Here is a 15,534-nt window from a genome sequence, read left to right as displayed (position 1 = left end):
GCAGCCCCCCGGCTCCTCCGGCCGCCCCAGCTGACCCTTATCTCTGCGGGGATAAAGCCCCGAGCATCCCTCCCCTTGCCCCAGGAGCCCCCAGTGTCACCCCTCTGGGAAACGCACGGTGCGGGACGGGGCGCGCTCCGCAGCCCGGTCCCCGCGTGGGAAGGTGCGGGACAGCCCCGAGCGGTGCGGGAGCGGCCGCTGCCTCCGCAAAAGAGCGGGTGAGAGCGAGAAAACAGCGCTGGACTAAAAGGGGAGGAAAGTTGCGGCTGCCGGGGAGACGGCGAGAGGGACGGGGAAAGAGAGATGGCTCTGTAATTGTTGCCTTTGCCGAGGCTGCGAGATTAAGCGCTGGGACTTATTTTAAAGTGACCCATCACTGAATTCATTTCTGCTTGAACTTTCGGTGAACCTGAGATTAAAGAAGGGAGAGCAGCTAAGCAGTTTGTTGTTAGCTGCCTTTTCAACAGCCCTTTCAGACTGAGTAAATATTGATCGGTTTCAATCTGATTGCCCCAGAGGAAAACACCAAAGCATCTCAATAGCCTCCAAAAGTAAACTTTAAAGGTGAACAGCAGAATTGGCCTTAAGTGTGATAGGAAGATGCTAAACTCCGTTTGACATTTGAACGCGGCTTGGTTGTTTGGTGGGTGGTTTGGTGGTTTTTTTTTTGGTTTGATTTTTTTTTCCATTTTTTCCCCTGAGACTCTAGAGAGAACATTAGAAAAAAAAAAATAGTGTAAAAACAAAAGGATCCCTACAACCTGAAGGCCAGCTGAGTGACTCCGTCAGGCCAAAGCACGCTCCGCTTGCCAGTGCAATTTCTCTGTTAGAAACCCCCGCACGCGGGGCAGGCAGGAGGTTCTCACTTCTCTTGCCCACACCGCCTGCCCTGAGAGGTTGATCGCATCGAAATCATAAACGTAAAACAACAAAACGAGACGGGATCGGGAGATTTGGGGGGTGTCGGCGCTTGAAATCGATCGGGGCTGCGAAAAAAAAAAATAGAGAAATAAAAAAAAAAGGAGGAAAAAAAAGATAAAATGAGGTTTCGGCTTGAAAGGAGAGGAGACTCTCTGCCGCAGCCCAGCGCAGATCGACACACTGACAAGTGTCTCGTCTCCCGCATTTAGGCTATAATTTATGGCCGCTCTTTCTAGCACATTAAGTCAACACCGGGGGAGCCGAGCTGCAGATCCGGATTCCAGCAATGTTTAGATCCAGATTTCGATATTGAAATGCCCTCATTGGAATGCAAATGCCACTTTAACACATCCAAGTCTCTGGAAGAAGGCCATCTGTTTTGCTTTGTGGCTTTACACTAATAAACAAAAGGTAAAGTATATGGCAGGCGGGGAAATGAAAGAAATAGAGGCAGTGGCGGGAGCCTTTGGAGACAGCCCCGGTCCCTCGCAGCTAGCTCGGCTCTTGATATGGCCGCCGCGCCTTGCAAATCGGGGCTTGTCTCTTTTGACACCGAAGTGAAGAAAATTTTCCTTGCCTCTCTGCGGGTCCCGCACGGCACAGCCTGCACGGGCACCGACCCCGGCCCCGGGAGAAGCCGGGAGCGCTCCCCTGCAGATGTGCCGAGTGAAGGAGATGTCACCCGTGTTTGCGCCGAAACCCAAGAGGCAGCGGTGACTTGAGACCCCCCCGTGCAGCCCAGCAGGTCTCTGCTCCCTCCCGGCACCCGCTTTCCCCACACTCACGCTCCCCCCTCCCCGACCCCGCGTTCATCTGACACCTCTTGGAAACCTCAAGCTATTTACCTGCGAGAACTTGCTTTTTATTTTTATTTTTTTTTTCCAGAAATAAAAAGTTGGTGGTTGGGAAATGGGCTGGGAGTTGCCAGAAGCAGGCTGCCAAGCACCTGGGAGCCATCTCCCCACCTTGGCAGTCCATCAGGATGGCAGCCAGGGGGGGAAGGAGGGAGAAGCTGGCCCAGCTCAGTGCCCGGGCTAATGAAATGTGCAGCCCTTGGCGAGGGGCCTGCGATGTGAGGAAAGACTGGCTGAAGACAGTTTCTGCTTTTGAAGCGTGCTCTGTTTATGTAAGTGTCAACATCCATCTCGAGGTGAAAAGGTTAGCACTTGACCCAGGAAGCTCTCGTGTTTGTGCTTCAGAAATAGATCGGGGTCATAAATTCCTCCCAGTTACAGTGGAGGGAGAGGAGGGCATTATATCCTCTAAAAATAATATTATTTGAGCATAGAAAAGGAAGAAGGTTTGTGTTATGAGTCAGCCCGGGCAGCCCGGGAGGAGGAACGCTGGGAGACTCTTCCTCCCCCTCTGACCCTACAAAAGGCCCCAGCAAAGGAAAATTGGGGAAACCGAAGTGCTGGGCCCAGGCTGAGGCTCCTCGGTGATGTCACGCAGAGGCAGACACACGAGGTATACCTGAAAGCGGAATATATTTATTACAGACATTATAAGGACCCGTAAATCCTGCCCTGGGTTCCAGCAGCGGGTAATCCCAGAGCTCCGATGATTGTACAGAAAATCAGGAGGTGTCGCTGACACGCGACAACTGATAGACCTCAGTGTACCCGGGGTACATCAAAGCACGGGGCGTCATGCAACGGTCCAGACACCAACCACAGAAATGATACATTCATTTGGCCATTCGTCACATTCACGAGAAGGTTGAAAAGACATCGAGTCTAAATAATCCGAAAACGGGAAGAGGTGAGGTCTCTCGGACGGGTGTACCCTTCGGGCGGGTATAACCCGGGACACCTTTAGGGCGGGGGGGCAAGCACACCGGGTAAGGGTTACAAAACCTAGTGCAATTGAAGCCTTGCTTGTCACACGGAGAGGAACAGCGCTACTCTTTGAGGTATCTGCTCGAGCTTCACGCATTTGCTTGATGCGGTCGTCGGCTTTTGGCCGATATAAAAGTGGATCCGGTTCTGCGAATGCACTCACCCTGCTCAACCTGATCATCTAAACGTCATTTCTAGAAAAATCTGTAAAAAGATAAATCTCTCGGACAAAGTATTTACAAGCAACCAACTCATAGACACGAACAAAGAATACATTAAATTAGGGGATGAAAGTCCTGTAAGTCGTGTAAACACTCACAATAGTGCAGCTCTTCGTGAGGTCGTGTACCCTATGTAACCTGCCTGTCGCTCGGGGAAGGTCAGAGACCCGTCCTTGAGCGTGTAAGGGGCTCCTCCAGCGAAAAGGGACGGGGGGGGGGACCGAAAAAGGACCTCTGGGAGGCGAGATGCGAGCCGGCACCTCGGGGCCCGGTGGCGGGGGGACACCCGTGGGAGCCGCGGGCACCCGTGGGAGATGGGGGAACCCGTGGGAGATCTGGGCACCCGTGGGAGATCGGGGCGAGCCGCCCCGTCGGGGGCACGGCGGTGTCAGTTGGAGGCAGGCAGCGTGTCCGAGGAGGATGAGGCTGGCGAGGCGCTGCAGGGCGACGAGCAGGACTTGTCCGAGGACTCCTCCGCCTTCTCCTCGCATCCCGTGGGGGTGGCGGGGGAGATGGGCAGCAGCCCCTCTTTCTCCCTCTTCTTCTGCTTCATCCGCCGGTTCTGGAACCAGATCTTCACCTGCGTCTCGTTGAGCTGGAGGGAGGCGGCGATTTCCACCCTCCTGGCCCTGGTCAGGTACTTGTTGAAGTGAAACTCCTTCTCCAGCTCGGTGAGCTGCTTGGTGGTGAAGTTGGTCCGGACGGTGTTGGGCTGCCCCACGAAGCCGTACTCGCCGGCCTTGCCTGCAAAGGGGACACGCGGCGGTAAGTGAGCGCAAATGATTTATAGGCGACGTAATCAATATGTCCACACCGGCTAAGCGATAGGGAGCGGGGACTTCGCAGGATAAGAGGGAAGCCCCGGCAGGGTGAGTGATGGAGTGCGAGGTGCTAAACTGGAGTCAGCCTCTGGTGTCAGAGGAAACTTGATAAGTGGGTTATGAATTACAAGACGTACGACCAAGGGAGGGGAGCGGGGGGGCGGCAGGGGCCGGAGCTGGCTCCCAGCGCTGCGGGCAGACGGCTCCGGGCGCTCCCGGGGGCGCGGGGCACCTGCGAGCCGCCCCCGGCGCCCCGACAGCAGGGAGCTGCCCCGGCCTCCCCCCCCTTCCCCTCCACGCCGGGCCACTGACCTGTTTTGGGTGGGTTTCTTTTAACTTTCATCCAGTCGAAGGTCTGCGCCGGCGGCGAGGTCTCGGCGGAGGGGGAGCGGGAGTTTTCCTGCTGGTGGCCGGCGTGGAGGGGGGACAGGGCATGGTTATAGGTGCCCAGGGGCAGGCTCTGCTGCTCCTGCCCGTAGGCGGGGGGCACGAACTGGGCGGGCGCCCCCGCGTAGCCCTGGTGCGGGTGCTGCGCGGCGGCGGAGGACGAGAGGCTGCCCGAGTACACGGCGGGGGCGCAGGGGGGGAAGCCGGCGGCCAGCTCCGCGTCCTGCCCCAGCGGGTAGGGGCCGTAGGCGGCGCCGAAGCCCTGCGAGCCGTACGTCGGGGCGCAGCCGGGGTGCGCGTAGGACACCCCCAGGCCGCCGTGGTGCTGGTAGGCGGCGGGCTGGCCCGGGGGGTGGTGGTGGCGGTGGGGGCTGATGGGCACGCCGCGGCCCACGAGGAAGCGGTCCTCCCCGCTGCAGCTGCCGGCGCTGACGGCGCAGGGCTGGAAAGTTGTAATCCCGTGCTCGGGGTGGTAGGCGCGGGCGGCGCAGGCCCCCGCCTCGCCGCCGAGGACGGGGTACTCGAGGAAGGAGCTCATCCTCGCCGCGTCCCGCTGCTGTCACGCCGCCACCGGGTCTTCAGCGGCCAGCGGGGCCGCGCCAACTTTCCCACATCCTCCATGGGGCCGGGAGGAAAATGACACGAAGGTACCGCGAGCGGGGAGGCACGTGGGGGGCGGCAGCCAATGGCTGCGGCGCCTGCGGGACTTTCCCGGCTCCTGCCGCTGATAGATCGCCGCGTCGGGGGCATTTAAACGCCGAGCGCTCCGACGGCGCGGCACGGCACGGCGCGGCGCGGCGCGGCACCGCGGGGCAGGGCGGCGGCGGCCCCCCGGGGGGCGGGGGGGCCGGGCTGCTGCCCGCCGGGGGACGCCCGCCCGCTGAGAGGGGAAGGCTGGAGAGAGCCTGGCGGCGGAGCCCGGCCCGCGGAGCCCGGCCCCTCCAGGGTGAGTGCCTCTGCGGCGGCCCCGGAGCTGTCAGGCCGGTGCCGGGCATCTCCGACGCCCCTCGCTCCCCGGTTTGGGCCCCCCGGGGGGTGCGGGGGGAGGTGGTGGGGACAGCGCGGAGAGCATCAGCCCCGGGGACGCGGATGGGGATGGGACCGGGAATGGGAACTGCTTACAGGAACGGGGATGGAAACGGGGACGGGGGTCGTCCGGAGGATGGAGATGGGGCCGAAGGACCTGGCTGCTCCTGCCCCGCCGCAGAGCCCAGCGCGACGCGACGCCAAGAGTTAAAGGGGCTTGTCCATCCGCATCACCAGGCGGCCGCGGGCATTAGCATGGAAATGAGGCGCTTTTGGGACTGACGGCCATTGTGCTCTCCCGGGCACACCGGCCTCCCCCCAGCCCGCATCCTCGCTCCCCCCGCACCTCCGCCGGGCTCCCCCGCGTCAGCCCGGGACTGGGGCAGGGGAGGGGGAGCCGGGGACAAGGGGGGGACGGGGACGGGGCGGGGACCCGCCGGGCTCCGCAGCCCATCTGCTGGGGCCCCGCGGCGCCGCTGCCGCCCGCCCCGGGCCGGGCGGGGGGAAAGCTGCCCGGGGTGCCGCAGGTCGCAGCCCGGCGGCCCGGGGAGGCGGCCCGGGGCCGGGGCAGGGGAGCTGCGGGAGGTGCAGGGCCCGCCGCCCCGGCCCCTTTGTCCCCGCGCTCTGCCAGCACCCGGGCCGGCAGCGGCGGGAGGTGGCAGATGGCCGGTGGCAGAGGCGGCCCCAGGACCCTTGGGAACCGCGCAGAGCATCGACTGCAGCTTGCCCCTCCCCACCCCCCCAAAAAAAAAAGAAAAAAAAAAGAAAAAGAAAAAAAAAGTCCAAAAAAGAGGGAGGGCGGCGGGATGTGGGTTGCGACCCCATACTCGGGTTACGTATGCGGAAAAGGAAAGGGGAGGTGAAGACCGGGCATCCGTCCGTCCCAGGGCACCCGTCCGTCTGCAGGGAGAGGGGATGGCACCAACAATCCTAACAATAACCTCGGGGCCGGACGGATGGGAAGTCGTTTTCCCAGCCGCCAGCCCCAGGAGGAGCCGCCTCCCGTGCTCCTGCAGGTGCATTCCCAGCCGGCTCCTCCGTCGCTGTGCTCTCGTGGTTGGCTGCTGCTTGTTTGGAAATCCAAAGGGCTTCTAACCCTGCCACTTCTCCCTGCTCACCAACACACACACACACACACACACACACACTCACCCGCAAGCTCCTCCCTCCCATCTGAACCACAACATCCTCTCCTAGGTGCAAGCTCTCCTACAGCTGTTAGGTCAGCCTTTATCCCGTGCCATCTCCAAGACCTCCCTATGGCCAGCAGACACCGAAGGGCTGCTCTCTCCACCACGCGTCTATCCGGATGCTACTACTATTTCTATTTGTTCTGATTTACTGCACAGGCACGAATGGTTAAGGGCCCTCTGGAAAGGTTCCTTTTCTTAAACTCCGGGGGGGCGGGGGGAGGACAATAGAAACAACACTCCAGAGGCGTTTATGGCATTATACTGCATCATTTTGGGCTATGGTAAGGGACATAAACACATTTATTTCATTCCTGTAAACCTGTTGTGATAAATACTGCATAAGGCAGAGGAAAAAAGGCAGGCCTCTGGGACTGTTTACCAATAAAAGAGCTGGCATCTTTTCAGCTTTTTTTTTTTTTTTACAACAGCCGGCCAAGAAAAATGTATATTTTACTACAAATAGATTCTTTTTGCCCGTAAAATCCGACAAATTACAGCACCTCTCTTACAGGCTCCAGCATCCTGAAATTTGAAATCTTTTTTTTTTTTTTTTTTTTCTCTCCCTTTTCCGTGCCATTCTTGGGAAGAGCCCCCCTCTCTTTTGTTGCACTGTCTCTCTCGCGATGCCTTGGGTTTTTGCTGCCGGTACTGTGCGTGGGGGCAGCAGGATAAGAGCCGAGGGGGCAATCCCCCATCCTCGGCGAGGGGAGCTGCCGCCCCCGGCCCCTGGCCCCGCTCTGCCCTCCGCTGCTCCTCTCCGGGCCGGGCCGGGAACTGGCGTTTCCTGTCCGAGACTGGGGCCAACGGGGCGATTCCGGCGATTTAGGCTTTTTCGTGGGAGTTCGCCTCCGCCCCCAGTGCCCCCGCTGTGGCCGCAGGGCTCATGGGAGACTCTGAGGCGAGTCATGATCTCCGTACCCCCCCATTTATTTAAATCTAGCGAGCTAAAGGTTTGAGCCTTGTAGCGTATTTTTGTTCTCCCCCATACTTCTTTTTTTTGTCCTATTTTTTTTTTCTTTTGAGTATTTTCAGCATCCAGGCATCTGGGCACAAAAGCGGCCCTGACCCGGCCGATGCAGCCCCGTGCCACGGGAGTTAAGCTGCGGCTCGCCTTCTGCAGGGCAGGGCTGGAGCGGAGAGAAGGACAAGAAGCAGGGCCGAGGTTTCGCCGCGGCCGCAGCTCAGCCAACTGTTGTTTTAAAAGAGCAATAAAAATGAATTATGACTAAACGCCTTCTCACTTAATGGTTTTAGACGGGGATCCCCAGCCCCGGCAAATACGTAAGAGGATTTTTATTTGTGCATGTGTTCCTGCAATTGATCTCTTTGATGACATTCTCATTCATAGAAAGAGTTTGATTTATGACTTTCGGAAGAATTGCGTTCAGCCCTTCCAGCTATAACCCACGCATCCCAGCTCCACAGCGTGTTGCCGAGCTGGGAAGGCAGCAGCACTCCTCGCATGGACGGTGCCTTCCCCGGTCCCCGCTCCCGCCACTCTCTCTGCGATGTCCTCACGCTCTCCGGGATGTCCCCACGCTCTCCGGGATGCCCCTACGCCCTCGGCCCTTCGTGGAAGAGCCCCGCTCGCATCTGTTGCTCGCCCGCCGCCCCCGGACTGGGCTCGGTCCCCTCCCGAGCCCCCCACCACCGCTGACCGGGGCCGCACGCACTTTGCCGGAGATTTTCTCCAAGCCCCGCGTTGCTGCCCCAGGGTGGGGATCCCCGAGGAAATCTCAGCTTGGAAGTCACACCCGTCCTTTTTCGGGAGCACCCCTTCGCCCCGCAAAGAAGGGTTTAAACCGGAATTATCTTCCCTCAAAAGGACCGAGCGGAGGGTGGGATTCCGCCCTAAACGCTTTTTTTTTTTGCCTCGCTTTTCTGCCTTTTGATTTTGCAGGGTCTAACTTCTTCTTTTTCCTCCCCTTTTAGGGCTGATTTCTTGGACCGCTCAGCACGTGAGGACTCACCAAGCGTACCCTCTGTGAGCTCTCATATCTTTTAAGATTCCTGAATCAGCTTGCTGGCTAAGCACTGCGTTCTAGAAAAATATGAGCCCCCCCACCTCAAAAAAAAAAAAAAGTTTTTCGTGTATGTAACAGGCTAGTTTCTGCAGGAGACACTCTCCTGAATCTGCTTCGCGTTTGGTCTGTAACAGAGAAAGTGCTCGCTTATGCTTTTGTTACAGTTCAGAATTCCCAAGCTTCGTATCGGCACGGAGATAAGATGCTGCGTTTATACATTAAAAGGAAGAAATCTCCGTCAAAGCTGTGAACGGTTTTAGTTTCCTTTTTTTTTTTCCTTGTGAGAAACCCTTACAATAAAGAATTTGAACGTTTTTTTTTTCCTCTCTACTAAATGTCCTAAATTGCCAAAAGGGGAGAAATCGCAGTCAGAATGTTGGATTTTGGTTATTAGTAAATTAACAGTGGAAGGGAGTGGGAGAAAAACCCGCAGTGTTGTCAGTCCTGGAAGGAGAGAGAGAGCAAGAGAGAGGGAGAAAGGGAAAGAAAAAAAAGAGAAAGCTCCTTGTAGCAAACAAGAATTTATTCTACCAAAAATACTTATGACAACGCATCCTAATGCAATACAAAAATAAAAAGAAAGTGACGATACAATTCCTATATGATCACTTTCTTACAGACCTCATATATTGCTTTCATAGAAGGACCTAGAATGTGGCTAGGTTAAAATTGAACACAACTAAAACTTCGTAGGAAACGGTAAAATGGCACAGCAAAAGGGAGGTAATAAACAGAAAATACTGACCGAGAAAAGGGGTGGGATGGGGAAATAAAATTAATTCACCGAAAAAATAAAAATAAAAATAAGGAGGGAGAATAAGGAGGAGAAGGCAGGACCCTTGGAGAGGACGTCTTTAATTTCTCAGTAATTCAGATGCTGCAAGTCTATTGTGGTGAGTGTGTCTGTAAAAAAGTCAAAACTGTCAGCAGAAATATCTACGGGACTGTCCAGAGATCCTGGCAAACTGGGGGAAACTGCATCTGAAAGCTGTAGGCAGGAATCTGTGGAGAAAACGTTAAAGTCCTGTAAAGAAGGGACATCTAGGGCCTCAGGACTGTCATTGTTTAGGCCAGCTGCACAGTTCTGGGCCATTGTTGAGAGGCAGTTTTGAACAGTGGGTGACTGATGTTGAAAATGTTTCAGATTTTTCTCATTGCTCGTTAAAGGCGAAACGGGGAAAGTTTGGGACTCGCCATTGTGCGCATTCTGCGCCTGCTGCTGCGACAGTGCATTTTGCTGGAAAGCGTAGCCTTCCCTTTCCAAAAGAGCGCCTGAGACGTTGCTGAGGGCTTGCTCGAAGAGGGCTTTCTCCTCCTCCTCGTCCTCCGCCGCCTTCTCCGGGTCCTCTAAACTCTTAAATTTCCCCTCACTGTTTTGGTTCTCCTTGCACTGGGTCTGTCTCTTGTGCTTCATCCTTCTGTTCTGGAACCAGACTTTGACTTGTCTCTCAGTCAAATCCAGCAAGGCTGCAATCTCAACCCTCCTCGGTCTACAGAGATACTTGTTGAAATGAAATTCTTTCTCTAGCTCCAAAAGCTGGGTGTTGGTGTAAGCCGTCCTCAGCCGCCTAGATCCACCGTTACCACTATCGGGGATTTCAAGGGGGTCTGTTAAAAAAAAAAAAAAGAAAAAGAAAAGAAAAAGGAAAACACCACCACCACACGCACGCACACCCCAAAAGCACCAGCACCAGGAGAGCGAAAAGAAAAAAAAAAAAAAAAAACACGCACACACAAAACGGATAAATGCACGGATTGAATTTCAGCATCCGAGCCCATCGCATCCCGGGGGGGGGTGGAGGGGGGGGAGCGCTCTCTCCCTCTCTCCCCGCGTTGGAAGCGGCTCTATCTATATGTCCACATAGCATAAACCAGCAACTGCAACAAAATGGCCGCCCTCGGGTGCAGCAAGCCCATTGTGTCGCCCTGCTGAGAGGCCGGTGCTGCGTGCCCCTCGGCCGCCTCCAGCTCGTCGCCTGCAGCTCGCCAACCTCCCCAGGCCAGAGCAAACTTTATATTAGCCATAGCGCAATTTATAATTAATGCATCAGCCGCCGAGCTGAGCGGGAGCAATCTATCACTCTTCATTACTGTCAAATACCCCGAGTCTAGGACAGCGAGACAAGAGAGGTCAGCTCCAACTCAAATAAATCATCCCGCGGCGGGGCAACTTGGGGGAAAAGTTTGGGGTTTGAGCCCAGCCCCGACGGCCCCGGCCGCCCCGAGCCCCCCGTCCCCCTTCGGGCCGGCCCGGGGGGGATGCGGGGAGCCCCCCAAAGCGGCCCGACGGCCAAAGTCTTGGGACTGACCTTTGTGGCTGAGGCAGGCAGGTCCAGCGGCTGAGGCGGAGGCCGAGGCGGGCGGCAGGGCGGATCGCTTGGACGCCTTTTTCTCTTTCATCCAGGGGTACTCCGGGGGCGGCGGGGCGCCGGCGGGGCCCGGGCTGCCGCTGCGGCCGCGGGGGCTCGCCTTGGGGCGGCCGCCGCCGCTGTGGCGAGGGTGGCTGCTTGGGTTCAGGCTGGGGATGGTCTGCTCAAAAGGAGGAGGAATCAGTGTCGAGTGTGAAAGCGTCGAGTTCTTGATTGATGAACTTTGAAATGTATCACCGACAGGGGGAAAAGATGTCAGGCACTCAGCAAGCGATGGCTGACTATTGATAAAACCAATCTCTCGCTCGAATTCGAAATTCATGGCCTTCAACTCGCAGCCCCCGCGGAGAAAAAGTTCCCTCGGATTCAGGGGGCTCGGGGGGGGAAGGCCCAGGAAAAAGGAGAGAGAGAAGAAAAAAATATATCATAGAAGATCGCTGGTGGGGTGTTTTTTTTCTAATTCACTGATTACAGCCGTATGGGGACCGTGCTACTATTAAACTATTGAATTCATGGAGACAAGGTTGAAATTGGACCGAATTGGCTGTCACATGATTGCCTCTGCCCAATGACAATTTGGGCTTTAATCAAAAGAAGCCACTGTCTGTTTGATTGATCCAAAAAAGTCGGGAAGGAACGCCTCATTGGGGGCCAGAAAGGCTTTATTTACACTTTTTTTAAAGAAGAAAATGATATCTCTAGTATCTATCCCCTTGGCGTCCTAATCCGAAATGATCGGGGGTGGGGAGGGAGGTGCGGGTGCGTCTCTGTGTTTGGAGGGGAGGCTGCGAGTGTGTGTGCGAGTGTTGGTGTGTGTGTGTGTGTGTGTGTGTCAGCGTGTGTGTGTGTGTGTGTGTGTGTGCGAGCGGGCGAGTGTGTGTGCGGGTGTGCGGCTGCTTGTCCTGCAGCCTGCTGCCTCCCTCGCCTCCACCCGCACACTCCTCTCTCATTGTTTGGGACTGTCACGAAAACGCTTTGCACCTCACAAATCATTTAAGCACCTCAATCTGACGCCTTGAGTCATTAACAAAGTAATCCATTAATCTTCAAAGTTTTGACACCGCCAGGCCCCCACATAAGAAGTTGCACCCAGGCAGGAGTCTGTAGCAGAGTCTTGATTTTTTCCTAGGGAATAGCACTTCCTCCAAAATTACTTTATCGCTCCCGACTCAGCCTCCATGGGCTCCTTTTTCTTTTCTTTCCTTCATTTTTTTTGTTTGTGTCTTTTTTTTCTTTTTCATTTTTTTCTTTTTTCTTCTTCTTTTTTTTTTTTTTTTTTGGTGGTGGCTATCGGGCGTACAGTACGGAGAACAATTGGCCGCCGGTGCCGAGCCATTGTTTAACTGGATCTTCCTCAGCAACCTTGCTTCTAGGGGAAGAGTCACATAGGCAGCAGCCCTTGCACTTCGTGACTTCCCTCTCCAGTTGGCTTCCCGGGATTGGACCGTAAAACATAGCCTAGGAATACCTCTCTGGGCGAGCCAAATCGCGAGGCTGCGAACGCGTCTGGCTGTTGCCTCTTTAAAAAAAAAAAAAAAAAAAAAAAAAAGACCAAAATCCTGTGCCTTAGCTTGCAAACGATACTCCCGTCTGCTGGCATAATTTGCTTAATAACCGTAGTAGGCTGGGTCTGGTGAGTATTTTCGATTACCAGGAAATATATGGGCTGGTAGCGGGTTTGTTTTCACGGGGCCAGGCAGAGCGAAAATGCTGCGGGGGCGATAACTTGAGGCACGGCACTCGCCTCCGAAGCTTGGCTCTCTGCCGTCGTTTCCATTTGCCTCTGCCAGGTCGAGCCCCGAATTTGGAGGGTTTGGGCACTATTTTCCAACCAGACCGAGGCGAGTGATGACAGTGATGGCCATGGGAGCCAGCCCGATGAGTCCTACGGTCAGAGTCGGGCCGGAGCTCGCCTTCCCGCGGAGCCGGGCCGGGCCGGGGGCCCGGGGGGCCGGGGGGGGGCCGGCCGGGCCGGGGGAAGGAACATCCGAGCCGGTCTCCGTGTCCTCGAGCAGCCGGGGACCATCGCCTGCGCGATGCGTTGCCGTCTCTCTTTATTTTCGGAGTTGCCAAAAAGGGGTCGGCAAGCGTCTTCGTATTTAAAAATAATAATAATAATAAAATAAAGAAGAAGCAGAAGAACGAAAAAAAGAAAAAAGAAAAGAAGACCCCAAGCACTCAGCGGATCAGTCTCCGTCCAACTGCACGAAGTGCATTTAAAAAATCGGTTTTAAGTTAATGCACCCACAAGATGTAGCATATCTGCGAAGGCATTGGAGAGAGGGGGAGGGGAGGGGCTGGGAGGCTTTAAATGGGCTTTTTGGTGGTTGCTTGTTTAAATAAAATATAGAACGAGACTTGTCATTTAATCCCTCAAAAGGGATGCCTTACAAATATCGATGCTGTTGGAAAATGCGAGGGGTTTAATTTTCTTGCTTTTAGTCCAAACAAAGCTCTGGTGGTGTCTGCGCGCGATCAATCTTGGCCGCCAAAAGGTTTGACAGCTACTGGCCCTTAAGAACACATTTAAAGCTTCTTGCTCTTTCCAAGATCAAATGTGGCCGAGAAAAGAGGCAGAGCAAGAAACGCGAGTAAACAAGGAAAAAAGCTGCTTTTAAAATATGCTGGCAGAGGACTGCTCTGCTTGTGGGAAAGCCCTGTTTTATTTTGCTTCTCTGCGCCTACCTTGGGGTCGGGCTTTTCTTTTTCTTTTCTTTATTTTATTTTTTTTTCTGGAAAATATTGGGATTAACAGCAGGATGGCAAATAATAAAGAGAGAGGTTTGGACTTTAACCAGGCTTTGTGAGTAAAAACCTGCGTGGGTGTCTCTATTCTGCACATTTGTTTCTTGTGGTCATTCTAACACAAAAACCACCTGGAACAAAACCTTTGGAGAGGGGACGCGAAATTCTTGGGCAAATCAATTACTTCTGCCTCCAGAGGGATCTTTTAATCGGGCGAATCTTAAATGCAAAAATACAAATTCTTACTGGTAATGTACAGCCTCTGAAGATGGGGTAGGGAACGGTTTCTGGAAAGAAGGGGCAAAATCGCCTGTATTTTTCTTTCTTCGGAGTGGGAGGAGGAAGAAACGCCAAATTCCTTCTCTTGAACATTTTCAGAAATGTAATTCGTGCTGCTAAAGTAGCCACACGCTAGGAATTCACCGGCTGTACCGTTACCTTTTGTTTTATCTAACGCAGCTTATTGGGGCGGGGAGGGGGGGTGTTGAATTTTATGTACGTGCGCTTATTTGAAAGGAGCCATGTCTTGCAATGTGGCAAAAAAATAATAATAATTTCTACTACAAAATAATCATCAGTCGTTGGTCTGTATCGGGTAATAACCAGATTTCAATGAAAAAATATCAGACTAAATAAGCCTTCCTTCCATGGTTACATATCTCCCTATGTAATAAACCGCACGGTATAAATATATTTACAATCCCTTTCTTTGACTGAGCATGCTTTATCTACTTATGCAGAAAAGCTCTATATAGCTTGTGGATGCATGACAATGTTTCAGCATCAGGCAAGGATGGCTCTGGGAACAAGATAAAGCCCAAAGATTAATAATATTTCAGCATGAGACCAAAATGGCGACATTTTTTCTCTGCTGTGGAAGATACAGATGGTAAACGTTGTTATCTACACAGCGTAGGAATATGTCTTTATAAACGTGCACAAGTATATTTTACCTAGTCTATTAAGGTCCCTTCTGATTTATCTTTCAAGTTTCGATCTAAAAATTATGGACATTCGGCCTGAAAAGGAAGAGAAGAAAAGAAAAGAAAAGGAAGAAAATGGGATTCAAACCCACGTTTCCAGTCCCTGCCATTCCCCTCGGACCGATTCGGCCCGGAGACCCCCGCGGGTACCCGTTTGGGGCCGGTGGCCCTCCCGCAGCCCGGTGTGCACCCCACACACACCCCCTAACACAGGCACACACACACGCTCACCCCCGCGGGGGGGCAAGGATGGAGGGGGGGGGGCAGGGAGAGCGGGGCTCCCCTCCCCCACGGCTTGAGGCTGCAGCAGGGAGGGGAGGAGGCTGGGGAGAAGGGGAAGGACCCCAGCATCTAATGAAAAATTTAAAAGGAAAAAAAATTTTAAAGAGAAAAGAAAAGCTGCTCTCTTTAGGAAAAGGAGAAAAACGGCGGGGGGGGGGAAGGCGGGTGGGAGGAGAGGCGTCCAGAGTCAGCTGCGCCCGCCAGCAGCCCCCCCCCAACTGCGTTTGGGGTTTGCCTGGGGAGACTCAGGCACCCCCGCCGCCCAGAGCCGGCGGGGCTCGGCCGCAGCCCGGCTCCCCTCCTTCCTTCCCCCCGCAGGGAGCCCGGGCATGAAGCGGCTCCTCCGGCTCTCTCCCGGCCTCCGTGCCCGTGGGCTCGCCCCCGCGCACACGCGCGTGCACACCCACGCGTGCGTGCACCCACGCCCCGTCCCCCCGGCTGGGCCGCGGAGGGGCGCGGGGGGGAGGATGCAGCCGCTGACGGCTGTGAAACTCCGATGGGAAAGAAAAGGAAAGAAAAAAAAAAAAAAGGAATGAAAAAAATGAAGAAAAAAAAAAAGGAAAAAATCCACCATCCCTCTCTATCTCTACAACGCTGAAAAGGCGCTACGGAGCCGTTCGGGGGGGGGAGCCGGTCCTCGTGTGAGCTTCCAGACGAGTTACGGGCTCCCCACGTCATGAAGGGCTCTCCCTGCCCTTCCACTGCAAATAACATGTTCTTAACT

The 15,534-nt window shown here is 54.9% G+C and overlaps 2 protein-coding genes across 2 annotated transcripts; both read right to left on the bottom strand.

Moving 5' to 3' along the window:
• Positions 1 to 1,343: 1,343 nt before the first annotated feature.
• HOXA1 (homeobox A1) lies at positions 1,344 to 4,729 on the bottom strand. Its single transcript, XM_083825968.1, has 2 exons — positions 4,114 to 4,729; positions 1,344 to 3,724 (listed from the first exon to the last, which is right to left on the bottom strand). The coding sequence occupies exons 1-2, from the start codon at positions 4,724 to 4,726 to the stop codon at positions 3,369 to 3,371; spliced, it is 969 nt and encodes a 322-aa protein (XP_083682094.1). The 5' UTR covers positions 4,727 to 4,729; the 3' UTR covers positions 1,344 to 3,368.
• Positions 4,730 to 8,927: 4,198 nt separating this feature from the next.
• HOXA2 (homeobox A2) lies at positions 8,928 to 15,385 on the bottom strand. The gene is made up of 2 exons (XM_083825964.1): positions 10,741 to 15,385; positions 8,928 to 10,039 (listed from the first exon to the last, which is right to left on the bottom strand). The coding sequence occupies exons 1-2, from the start codon at positions 11,120 to 11,122 to the stop codon at positions 9,294 to 9,296; spliced, it is 1,128 nt and encodes a 375-aa protein (XP_083682090.1). The 5' UTR covers positions 11,123 to 15,385; the 3' UTR covers positions 8,928 to 9,293.
• Positions 15,386 to 15,534: the final 149 nt, after the last annotated feature.

Source organism: Anser anser, assembly GCF_964211835.1.
Source record: "Anser anser genome assembly, chromosome: 2".
Classification (NCBI taxonomy): Eukaryota; Metazoa; Chordata; class Aves; order Anseriformes; family Anatidae; genus Anser; species Anser anser.
The sequence above is the reverse complement of the archived record's forward strand: the minus strand, read 5'-3'. Positions and strand labels throughout refer to the sequence as shown.

What these genes read in the sequence shown, in the direction of transcription:
- HOXA1 (XM_083825968.1), bottom strand. Translation starts at nt 4,726, where the DNA reads ATGAGCTCCTTCCTCGAGTACCCCGTCCTCGGCGGCGAGGCGGGGGCC. An exon ending in AAGAAACCCACCCAAAACAG is followed by an intron (nt 3,725 to 4,113) that starts GTCAGTGGCCCG and finishes TCCCCTTTGCAG; the next exon opens with GCAAGGCCGGCGAGTACGGC.
- HOXA2 (XM_083825964.1), bottom strand. Translation starts at nt 11,122, where the DNA reads ATGAATTTCGAATTCGAGCGAGAGATTGGTTTTATCAATAGTCAGCCA. An exon ending in TGCCTGCCTCAGCCACAAAG is followed by an intron (nt 10,040 to 10,740) that starts GTCAGTCCCAAG and finishes TTTTTTTAACAG; the next exon opens with ACCCCCTTGAAATCCCCGAT.